We start from the raw sequence: 11,860 nt of genomic DNA on the forward strand, positions 1-11,860 counted from the left end.
AAAGCAGGCAGAAACAATCTGTAATCAACTTGTCCATCATGATTTTTAAAAAGTATCTTTTTTGTTTGTTTCGATTGTTTGAAGCACAAGTGATTTAATCAAAATTTAGGTTCAAAGTCAATGAATGAAAAATATGACCAAGAATGCCCTTATTCTCAACTAGAATTTCATCTCAACTGCATGGAGTGGGCAAAGGGTAGAATTAGTCAAGCTCATCTCCTCTAAGGAAATGACTCAGTAAATACAGCATTAAGCAACATTTGCTCTTTCTTTTAATACATAGGTTTATTGAAAATTAAATGGGACAGAGAAAGAACATTACTGAGAAGCAGTTATCAGACAGAGGTGATGTAAAAAAAAAAAAAAAAAAAAAAAACATAACAAAAAAACAGCACAGAAGCAACTGACTGTATAGAGTTCATAATTTGCTGTAATGAAAGGTGTGGAAGATGTGTGAAACAAGAGAACAGCAGGTGACTTTTACAAAGTCAGAAGGATCAGCTGGATCAGAGTTGTTTCAGATATTTGTCTTTTTTTGGGAGAGGTTGATCTTGTCACCCAGGCTCAAGGCCATCCCCTGAAAAATGAAGAAGGGAAGATTTACTGCAACAGCCTAAATGCAGCAGATTAACATATTTAATACATTTGATCAACATATTTGACACATGTTGGCACTGTCAAATGCTGAGTTATTTCATATAGTCGCTTTCCTTGTGCATTCACTCCAATTCAATCAGTGTCCTAATATAATCAATGTTCTTGTTCATGGATAAAAAAATGACTTGAGGTTAAAAATCTTCACATTTATCCAAGACTTCACTTCACAGATGCCTAAAGGTTCATGGTGCAGCAGCTGTGACCCACCTGACTTTTGGCTCTGATGCGTATGTGTCCGTTGACAGGTGCGTCAGGCCCCAGGTGGATGGGCTTCTCGATGCTGACATTAGCCAGGGCGTCTTCCCCAAAGATAGAACGAGCATAAAGGTTGGCGGCCATGAAACCGCAGAAGCCAGACAGTGCCTGATTCATCAGACAAAAAAAAGAGAGTTGAAAACATTGTACTGACACACAGTATCAGCATTACACAGGTGTTTTACAAACATGCACCAGCAACACATTTTATATTTTAAGTATCTTTAAAAGTCCTGTCGAGTTTAAACCATTTCTACTTTACCAACCTTCTCAGGAGTCAGGCACTTCATGTTCGTGGACCTGAGGATATGCTGGAGATACTCGTTCAGATCCGTGATGTTGGTGTTTACTGTCACCTATAACGTAGACAGTTTGCTTTAGGGGCGTGTTTTTCATGTTTTCCTGAATATTGTCATTTAGTTGTTCATATGTAAATACATTTGTTTCCTTCATTCATGGATGATTAAGCTTTGCTGACTTTTCACTGAGCACAATTTTGTTGATCAAGTAAATAAAGAAAAGAGAAGAAAAAAAACAACAAACCTGATAAATACATCATGGGGCCTAACAATCATTGTGATTTTTGTGAAGATGCCACAGAGTATAAAATGCAAAGCTCACCTTGTTTTCCCATTCAAACTCAGCCCACATCTGTCTGAATTCTGCATCTGTGCAGGAGGCTGGCTGGATGTAGTCCATGATGTCAATGTGGATGTCGCTGAGGACGACACAGTTCCTGTCGCTCGCAGCTCCTGACACGTCATAGACTAGAAATAAAGAAGCAAACATTTATCCGCCACCAGAATTAAATAAGAAAAAGGAACACAAGCACAGAATCAATTAAATTGTGTTGGTCAAATGATCCAATTTTCTTACCAATGTTACCAAATATAATGCCATTTTCAGTAGAAGCCACCTTGACATTGGCCTTGATGTTGGCGAAATCATGAGGAGCCAGAGTTAGAGGTGAAGGCTTCTCAACCAGCTTGAGATCACCTGTAGGATGGATGAGTTCAGTTTAGTGAAATGCTTACACTGTGCAATGTAACAACACAAATGTGACTGCCTTGAATCTGTTACAGGAGAACAGAGCCTGTATATTAACCCAATGAGGTGATTATAAAGTAGACAAACCTAAAGTGGCGAGCTCCAGGGTGCAATTCTGGAGAGTGTCGCTCGTTTGGTTGACCACCAGCACATCCAAAACAATGTCGTACTGGTTGACATGAACATAGGCTTCAGCATAAACTGGATCTGAGAATCCTGTCAGCTGGGTCACCTAGAATGAACAAAAATGAATTGCGTTTAATTATCATTTATATAACAACTAATATATCTCCACATGGTCAGGGACTAAGAGAAACTAAGTCGACAAAACTAGATTTCTGTTAGAGAAACCTTTGCCATCCACTTTAATGGTAACTATAATTTATTACTACTCTGGTCTCTCTATTACAGATAGAAATGATGGCCAGAACCATAAAAATAAGATCAAGTTGTAATCATCCGGAATCATCTTTTAATTGGGATGATTAGACTTCAACAGCAGTGCAGCATAACGCATCAAAGAAGATAACTCATAGCGGTGTATTCTTTACTCCAATACAATTATATCCAAAGCCAAGTAAAACTGAAACTAAAATAATAATATTTGAAAAACACAAGACACAGAAAAAACTGTGCTCTCTCCCACTATGCAATCCAGAACAGCATTATCTGCGGAGGCAAATGCTACACTAACGTCAAAAAATCTCTTGTCATTATCACTGCAACAAAAAAATTGGCAAAACAAAACTGCAATCTAATCTTCAAACAATTACAATGTTTACAGCTCAAAATGAATCTACAACAATACTATTCTTTTCAAAATGCTTTCCAGTTCTCTTCTATGACATGATTACTGCAGTGCTTGGGTTGTACCTTGTTGAGTTTTGAAGCCAGGGGATCAGCAGCCTCTTTCCTCTGAGTGTTGCCCATAGCAGCCAGCAGACTGAGCTGGAACTGGTCCTCTTTAGAAGTCATCTCATTTTTGGCTGTCAGCTGCATGAAGGAGATTGGGTCGTCCGCCTGCACTGTTACGTTACGCTTCTCAGACTCTTTCTGTGATCAGAATAAGAGACACATACTGTCAACAGATCATTTTCAAAATAAACACATCAAGAACACTATGAAAAGTGAATAATTATATAATTAAAACAAAAAATGGACAAAAAAGTTAATAAATGTGGTCCTGATAATACTAATTCAATAGTTGTGGATGGGCAGAGTGAAAAAATGATGTTCCTGTGAAGAAAAAGTGGGACATGGGATAGAAAAGGCTTTAACATTTACAACATTTACTTGCCTACATGTGATGATGATAAATGAAAGCTTTGTTGCAAAAATATGCAATAAAGACCACGAATTAGTTTTCTTCTGCTACTTATATGCTTTCTATGATGACATTTCAGCTCTGCCCAACTGTCAGGAGGTAAAGTAGTGAGTTCAGCTGTCTAAGTCAACGGTCATTACCTTCTGTGACAGCTTCTCCTCCTCCAGTCTGACAGTCAGCATATGGGACAGGGATTTGCGACACTCCTTGTTGAAAATGTCATTCATAAGTGGTGAGCACTCTGACAGGACCTTGAGGCACAGCGAGATGCGGTCCACATCATCATCTGTAATTGGCTTCTTGGGCAGAGAGGACTTGCCCAGGTGCAGTACAGTGACCATGATCAGCATGGCTTCTGCAACAAAGGACTGCGAGGGAGAGAAAGAGAGCAGGATTAGACCAACAGGCAGTTGGTTTAATGATTTTTAAAAGAAAAATGAAGAGAGGACACTTACATTTTGTTTCTTTTTGTCTTGAACAATAGCAACATAGCGCAAGGCCACTTTGGTCAGTGTAGTGGCCAGGGAAGCTGCCACATAGAAGTCTCCATCCATCAGGAAGCCTCTGAGTGGAGGCCTGCAACAACAAAAACAGTGTTTAATGAGTGAGCTACAAGCAATATTATACTATGGGCAAATAATGATATTGCTCTATAATGTGTTTTTTTTTTTTTACCTATCCTCCTCTTTTTTCGAAGGCCTTGAGGAGCTGAGGGCACTCTGTGTCACATAGGTGCCCATCTCTGTCACCAGCTTCTGGGCTGGAGCTGCACTCACTTCATCCTCTGGCTTCACCTCTCCTGTCTCTCTCTTAATCTCATTCTCTACAATCGGGATCTGCACATTTAGGGAGGGACAGATGTCAGAAATTTGTGACAATTTAAATTGTGCTAGGTATGGTGTTATTTTTGTGCCACATTAGTGAGCGTGCAGTGAGACTTATCTGAGCATGCAGTGGGACACTCGCAAGCACATACTTTATATTTTGAACAGAAAATATTAATCTGAGCAAACAAAAATGTGTCCTGTGCACGCTTAACTCTGACTACATGCTCGCTCAGTCTCTGTGCGATGACAGGCACCCGCACGCTCGCTCACAGCGTCTCTTCTCGCTCAACATCTCGTGTGCTCTCAACCCTGTCTACACACTCGCTCAAGTTGGCACATTGTATGTAAATGAACCACAAAATAAGCCCATTACAGACTGGGAGGAAGCAACTCTGATTGGCTGTTTTGCATTCAATCAGGCTGCTTTCTCAAGAGGCAAGGGAGGGATTTCTAAAAGGACTGATCAAGAAAGAAGGATTTTTAAATTATTGTGCTGTTTGTATTATTACTTTTTGTCATTGTCTTCTCTTTGTTGGAGCTATTTGTTGTTCTTGTTAAATTTAATAATTAAATGTTAATAATTGTTGTTTTTCGTTTTTGAATATAGGTGAATGTTTGATTATGATATTAGTATCATTTTGGTTAATTTGAGAACTGGTTAATGCTTTTTTATTGCAGTTATTTTGAGATTATTTATTCATTTTTCTAAAATTGTATTTTCAAGTTAAAGACCGCCACTACTCTCTTGTTACATTGTTTTCAAAATGCAAAACCAATGCCAATCAGAGTTGCTTCCTCCCAGTCTGTGATTAGCTGGTTTTGTAGTTCATTTATATACACTGTGCCTCACTGAGCGAGCATGTAGTCAGAGTTGCACCCGCAGAGGACACATTTTTGTTTGCTCAGATTAATATTTTCCGTTCCAAATATATAATATGTGCTTGTGAGAGTCCCACTGCACACTCAGATAAGTCTTAATGAACGTTCCCTAATGTGACACAAAAATAAAGCCATACTAGGAGCTGTCATTAATTCTTATGGACAAACATACCTCTCCTATTGACCTGCGGACTTCTGTCATCACACTCTGGATGTCTTCCTTGGTGCTGCAGTATTCTCCCAAGATCCAAAGTGCTCCTCTGTAGATTCTGAAACATGAACAAAATAACAACTGTCACAAACAAACAAAGTGCTAAATATTCCCAAATGCTCAAATTTGTATATTTTATAAGTTGTCAAGTCTCTGATATGATTGTGACCAGATGACACTTGTTGCTGCAGTGGTTACCAACACATCAGTGGGCCTAACATACATGATGTGAGGATGGTGGGGCCAGACTGCCAGTTGAATACAATCATGTAGTAACACATTGCTTTTGTGGCTGGAAAGGTGTATGTTGCAATATTTTCATGATTCCATACCACTCTCAATCGCCATTTTTTTCAGCACAGCTGCCAGTTCCACAAGAGGAGACTGACCTCTGGTGGCAGAAGCTGTGCGCTGCAATATATTTCCTCAACATAGCATCTTGGTATCCGTTTAACAGAAAGAGCGTTTGTATTTTTGACAGTACTGAAAATCACACCTTCAGGATTTCTAAATACCCTGGTATACTGTAACACCTTGATACTGCCCGAGCCAGAACTGACAGAAAAATAACAATGACTCAGTTTAACAGTTACATGGAGGAGAGCAAATCATCCCACATTTTGTTCCTCATGTAAGGAGACTCATGTTATCTTTTTTGTGCATTGTCTAATTTTCGTTTTTCCTTATTTAATTACATAATTTCAGATGAAACATTTTCTTAATTTAGTGAATCGTAAACTGTTAAAAAAGCAAATATGCAGCAGACAATGAAGTACGTTCAATTTGCCTGTTCAGCTCAAATTTTACATGTAATACTGACTTTTTATGAAGTAAATTTCATTTTTTCAGGGTTTACCATTTATTTATGAACTTGCCTACTTATCTGAATTAAATAGGCTAAGCCAAATTTTCTCAATGTGCTCATAAAACCTTACTTGACAGTTTTAATGGCGTGAAAGACTTCCAGCATCTTCTCGATGATGAGGGGTCTCAAGGTGTCAAATCTCTGAATGGCTTCCCGCACAAACTCCAGCACATCAGCAGCAGCTGCCTCATTAGTGTCACTTAGGAATTCCATCAGCTGGAAATCATAACACAAAAGAAAATCTTAATATTATTAAACCAACATTTTTTTTTGAAAGCATCCTCTTCACTGTACTGAAATGATGGGCAACTCACCACAGGAATTACATTGGCCGCCATATCAGGGAAGCGCACACTGCAGGAGTGAAGAGTGCGCACCAGCAGCTGTCTGTACTTATCAGTGTCTTCATGTTCTGTTACGTTGTTTGTCTTGATCACCTCTTTCTTCAAAACGATCACCAACTGGAAAACAAATAGGTGTCACGATGTTTTCAGTCTATTTCCTTTGTGTCTGCTTTAGGACAACAGATAAACAGCAACAGCTTAAATATACTGTGCCTGAAACAGACCTCTTCTACATTGCGAGATGAGACAAGGTCCAGCGCCAGCTGCAAGGTCTTCTTTCTCACTTCCAGGTCAGGGGTGCTGAGAACACGAAGGATGTCCATCACGAGGTCCTGGATAAGTAGGCATAGGTGAGAGCCAAATTTTAAATCTTAACAGAGCTGATGTTGTGTATGTGCAGCATGTATGCATGTATTGGCATTGTCTAATACTAAACCTACAAGGTTACAAGGTTCAGATATCTTTTTGATATTTTCTGCTGATTTTTACTGCATAAACTTCAGTATAATTTTTGCAAACATTTTGCTGGCATCTTCAGTTTAACAGTAAATGTTTTAGTTTCATATATATCACTAATCAAAAATAAACATAGGAATTTGTGCGGCATCCCAATACAAACACATCATTGGTGAGAATGTATTATTATAAGGAAAGCTTGTACGTTGATTTTTTTTACAGCAAAAACTAACCACAGTCACAATTCAAAGTACCTGGAGAACACGTTCGTGAGTGGGATGTTCCTTCAGTTCAATCAGGCGGTCGAGAACAATCAGCTTCACATTGTTGTCGCTCTCCTTGATAATCAAATCAATGTAGCACTGGGCAGCAGCCTGGAGGAAACAAAACACAAAATGCATAAGAGAAGGGAGCAGAATGGCAACATTGCTAATGGGTCCAACAGTCACAAACATCAAGCACAGTACAATGCAGACATTTCTTTGTCCTAGATTTCTGAATATAACATCCATATATATATATGACATTCACTTGCTGCCAAAATCTTGCTGATGTACCTTAACAGCTGTGGGTGCACTGGAGAGGGTTACAAGAGTGCCAGCAGCCTCATACTTAACAGCTGGGCTGGAGGACTGCAGCAGGTTGTAGATGCAACGGATAAAGCGAGCACGCTCAGAGGGGTTCGCATGGCACACCTAACGGAGAGAACAAAAGAAGCAATAGTTTATTTAAAAATTCAGCAGTTGTTGTGACAGTACGATGTTGTTCTACACAGCTGGAATTAAAGCAATAAAGGGCATGACTCACTTTGTAAATCAGCTCCACAATGACCAGCTGGAGAATGTCGCCAAAAGTATGAACCTGGTCAATACATGTGCTGAGGTAATCCAGAGCTCGATCCTGGAAGACGTGAATGACTTACGTTAGGTCAGAGATTGATACTGTGGATCAAGTGGCATTCAACAGGAATAACTGTAAGAGAGACCATATGGCACAAACCTGATCTGCGTGAATCAGCATCATGAAAGCATTTCTCTTGCAGCTGGCATCCTTCTCGTTCACAAGAAAATCATGGATCAACTCTGGAGCATCTGGGATAAGATGTTCAAAGTTCCTAAACAAAATAAATATTGTCATGTCAAGTTTGTTTTGTGATGAACAGAGTATGCAATTTGTATATTTGGAAACGTGACAAAAAAGAAAATATTAACAGCTTTTACCTGTAGATGGTGTAAATGGCCAGGACAGCATTGCGGCGCACGTAACTGTGTCGGTGCTCCAGGCAGGCTCGGATTGCTGGCATGAGTGGCTCGAGCAACTCTGACTCCTTCAGCTTACACAGGAAACGCAGAGTGGAGCCACGGATGAACTCATTGGGATGCTGCAGGTCCTGAAATTGGAAGTAAATTTTCACGTTAGGATGACTGCTGAATGATTAAAAAAATATTAAATCATATTCTGTAGAGTTAAACATTAAAAAGCTGGTAGCTATCACTCTTTAGATCAACTAAAAACTAACTTTAGCTTTTTAGCAGTAACAGCTGGGGTTTTTCTGGAAATTATGTGAACACAGCAGCGAAATAACTCTACCAAACAGGTGTTAAACTATCCCTTCAGATAAATACAAAAAATACTGCACTTTAAAAAAAAAAAAAAAATGTCTTTCCTACTTTTGTTTTCACAGTGTTATGGTCATAAACACATTACATTACACATAATGTTTGATCGATATACCAGTTAGCATACCTTTCTGTAGGCATCACAGACCAGGATCATCTCCTGAAGCAGCTTGCCATCTGGGGTTGTTTTGGGGACAATCTCCCAGAAAACCAGCAGCAGTTTTTTGATGGTGTGGTCTTGAAGTGGCAGCACAAAGCGGATTATGGTCATCAGCAGTCCTGGCAACTTCTCACCATTCAGTATCATGATGATGACCTTCTTCAGGGCTTCGGTCTTTGCCTTGATCTCCCCCTTTTCTGTAGAAACATAATCATGATAAAAACACTACGATCTACTCCATGTGCTGATCAAATAAACATCTACATGATCAGCATGTCCTCAAGTATGCATTATGATTTCACCTTTTTTTGAAATAATTAGACAATCAATTTGTCCACAGGCAAGAACAGAAAAGTAGTATAACAGTAGAATATTTATACAATCAATTAATAATAGTCATTTGTCAAGTAAAACACAAACATCTTTAGGTTACAACTTCTCCAGACATTGTGAAGACTTTGCAGTAAAAAACTTTCAGTGTAATTTGCTTTTCCAAAGAAATATCTCTTAAAACAAACAACAGTGAGATCTGACTATAAAGAGTGAAGAGGATGTTTTACTGTTCAATTATGCTGTGAGCTCTACAAATGAACAGATATCTCTGGAGCAGGATATCTCAAATCCTGGAAAACCCAACACTATCTGCATGGATACTTAAGGTAAATGACCATGGATTAATTACCTAGATCAGTTTTCAGACTGACTTCAGAAGGGGGCTCTGAGTCAGATGCGACATTGATCAGAGTGTAACACACATTCTCTGCAGCTGTCATTTTCTTGCTGGGTTTGTCCTTGAATCCCAATGAAAGTGACTGACTGGATAATACCTGTGACAGAAAGAATAACGATAGATTTAGTTAATTATTGAGAACACAGATTTATGAATGCAGAAAACATATGAAATTACTACACATGCGTGCATCTGCATGAATGAAATTTGTGACATTTCACTCTTGTAAACTTATGCTGGGCAAAATGATATTAATATAATGTAAACAAAGCAACCACATTTGATGATAACATGAAACAATTTTTTTTAAAGTGCAAAGGTACTTAATTTTCTGGATTGCCAAAATACAGACAGTATTCATAAATATACACTTTATATAATAGATTTTCCAAAATGTATTATAGTTTAATATTGAGATACATAAATGCAACCAACTTGGTAGAAGCATTTTCCCCCATATTACTTAGTCCTACCCTATGGGGTCGTTTAAATAGATGCATTTTGAAAACTATCTGATATAATGCGAATATATAGAGATATATACTGAATAACTAGTGTGTATTTTATATGCATTTAACATAATAACATGAACAGTTTAACAAAACAGCAATATCACTGATTTGACACTTATGAGTGGATGCTCTAGGTCAGGGATCAGCGGCTAGTTTTTTCTAATTCATTTAAGAATAAAATAAGATTTACAACACTAACAAAGACTGTATCAAAAAAAAAGGGAAAGTGGCATCAGAGCAGTATATAGATATTTCTCTTCCACTGCCAAAAGCTGTTGAATTTCACATATTAAACTTTAATTTCTGGAAGCTTTATTAGACTTAAGATAGCATGACAGTTTCAATGCCTCTGCTGGTGTGGGGGCAGGATTACATGAACAAGACTATATGACAATAACTGGGATTTACAGAGGCCTGGTGTTTATTTTGTTATTTGTAGATTTGACAAAAATTATATTAAAGTTTTGATGTAAACTATAAATGTCAGAATGTTCAGAGGGCCAAATATGTTTGCTGCAGGGCCGAATTTGGCCCACGGGCCGCTGTTTATCTACCTCTCTGCTCTAGATAGTGTAAGTTGAACCTATGGTGAGCTAAAACTGATCAAGTAGAAATAAATGGCCGAAAAAAGCTAAAAGAGGATTGTGTGTCACGTCTCTAATCGTGACATAGGGAGACGCTCAATACCTGCTGATCTGTCTGATAGAAAATACAACTACATGAAGAGGTTCGCATAACTTTCTGATGTTTAACGCCACCGCTGCTTTTACCTGCACAAGACTGTGGTCATCGCAAAACACATGAGCCATTATAACCACTATCCAAGCAGCTGAAGTTACAATGTCACGGTAATGATAAAGTTAAGTCGTGAAATAAAGACACGCAGCGTAACACAACACTGCAGCTACACGTCAGCTGCGTTACATTACCTGCGTTAGCACCCGCTGTTGTACTAAAAAACACCTCCATAAAAACACAATGAAAAACTCAATGAATTAGTCGACAAATCAATTGATTATAGTTAAGATGATGAACAATCGCTAATCAGCAATTGTTAGCTAACGCCAATTTAGCTTCTGCTCCAACAGCAGTGAAATGGAGGACACCACCGTCAGCTAGCTGCGTTACCACGGCTCAGGAAGTCGAACAGCGCTAATATAAGTTATGAGTAATTACTAAGTTAAATGCATAACATACCTAATTGCACGTCTATTATCCTCCGAGGTGGCCTTCGTTATCCAGTTTTGATATTTACATCTGTGAAAATCCTCAGAGGCTCCCACGGGCGAGCTGTCTCCTCGGCTCTACTTCCTAGTGACGTGGAAGATTACCTCCTGAGCCACATCACTGCTACCGTACGCCAAAAGGATCAAACTACAGAGGGACAAACCGCGAATGCGAAAATCACAAGAAGTACCGTGATTAGAAATCGTATAGTCGTACAGCATTTTCATCGTTTCCAATAGGGTCCCATAGGTTTCCCATACAATTCTTCCTATTGGACAAAGTGTTGTTTCTTTTAATTTATTATTATTATTATTATTATTATTATTATTATTGTTGTATAAGTGGCTGAACAAACCTCAGTCTGTCAAAGAGTGAGAAGTATCAAATCATTAAATGTCATATATTTGATATTTTTGGCAGCAACAACCCATACAGGGCTTCACTTTAAAGAAAATGATAGTGCAGAGAAGCAAATAGGGCCAAAAAAAGACCACATTTGGGACATAACTGCTCCGATGAGTCACAGCACCTGTTTCCGTACAGCCACAGATGCATACAAAATGAGACAAATAATAAGTAAGTGCATCACCACATTATGTACAGCCGTTAATGGTGTTGTCAGGCCCTTAACTTAAGTTGCGGAACAACTGAAATCCATACGTTTTCTAAATATCTGTTGCAATCATACTGTACATCCGCTGAGTATTGTGATAGCTGTGTAGTTTATATATTAGTAGAAATTGCCAT

General features: G+C 38.6%; 1 protein-coding gene across 1 annotated transcript; it reads right to left on the reverse strand.

Moving 5' to 3' along the window:
- Positions 1 to 248: 248 nt before the first annotated feature.
- copb1 (COPI coat complex subunit beta 1) lies at positions 249 to 11,212 on the reverse strand. The gene is made up of 22 exons (XM_062423174.1): positions 11,084 to 11,212; positions 9,327 to 9,471; positions 8,612 to 8,841; positions 8,086 to 8,255; positions 7,865 to 7,979; positions 7,673 to 7,765; positions 7,423 to 7,560; positions 7,120 to 7,239; positions 6,634 to 6,741; positions 6,380 to 6,526; positions 6,136 to 6,281; positions 5,162 to 5,258; positions 3,959 to 4,119; positions 3,739 to 3,859; positions 3,424 to 3,651; positions 2,833 to 3,012; positions 2,047 to 2,191; positions 1,789 to 1,908; positions 1,534 to 1,679; positions 1,179 to 1,268; positions 865 to 1,020; positions 249 to 577 (listed from the first exon to the last, which is right to left on the reverse strand). The coding sequence occupies exons 2-22, from the start codon at positions 9,415 to 9,417 to the stop codon at positions 518 to 520; spliced, it is 2,862 nt and encodes a 953-aa protein (XP_062279158.1). The 5' UTR covers positions 9,418 to 9,471; positions 11,084 to 11,212; the 3' UTR covers positions 249 to 517.
- Positions 11,213 to 11,860: the final 648 nt, after the last annotated feature.

The sequence above is a fragment of the Scomber scombrus genome, chromosome 1, assembly GCF_963691925.1.
Source record: "Scomber scombrus chromosome 1, fScoSco1.1, whole genome shotgun sequence".
Taxonomy (NCBI): Eukaryota; Metazoa; Chordata; class Actinopteri; order Scombriformes; family Scombridae; genus Scomber; species Scomber scombrus.

What these genes read in the sequence shown, in the direction of transcription:
- copb1 (XM_062423174.1), bottom strand. Translation starts at nt 9,417, where the DNA reads ATGACAGCTGCAGAGAATGTGTGTTACACTCTGATCAATGTCGCATCT. An exon ending in CAGTCTGAAAACTGATCTAG is followed by an intron (nt 8,842 to 9,326) that starts GTAATTAATCCA and finishes ATGTTTCTACAG; the next exon opens with AAAAGGGGGAGATCAAGGCA. An exon ending in TGGCTTCAAAACTCAACAAG is followed by an intron (nt 2,192 to 2,832) that starts GTACAACCCAAG and finishes TGTTCATTCTAG; the next exon opens with GTGACCCAGCTGACAGGATT.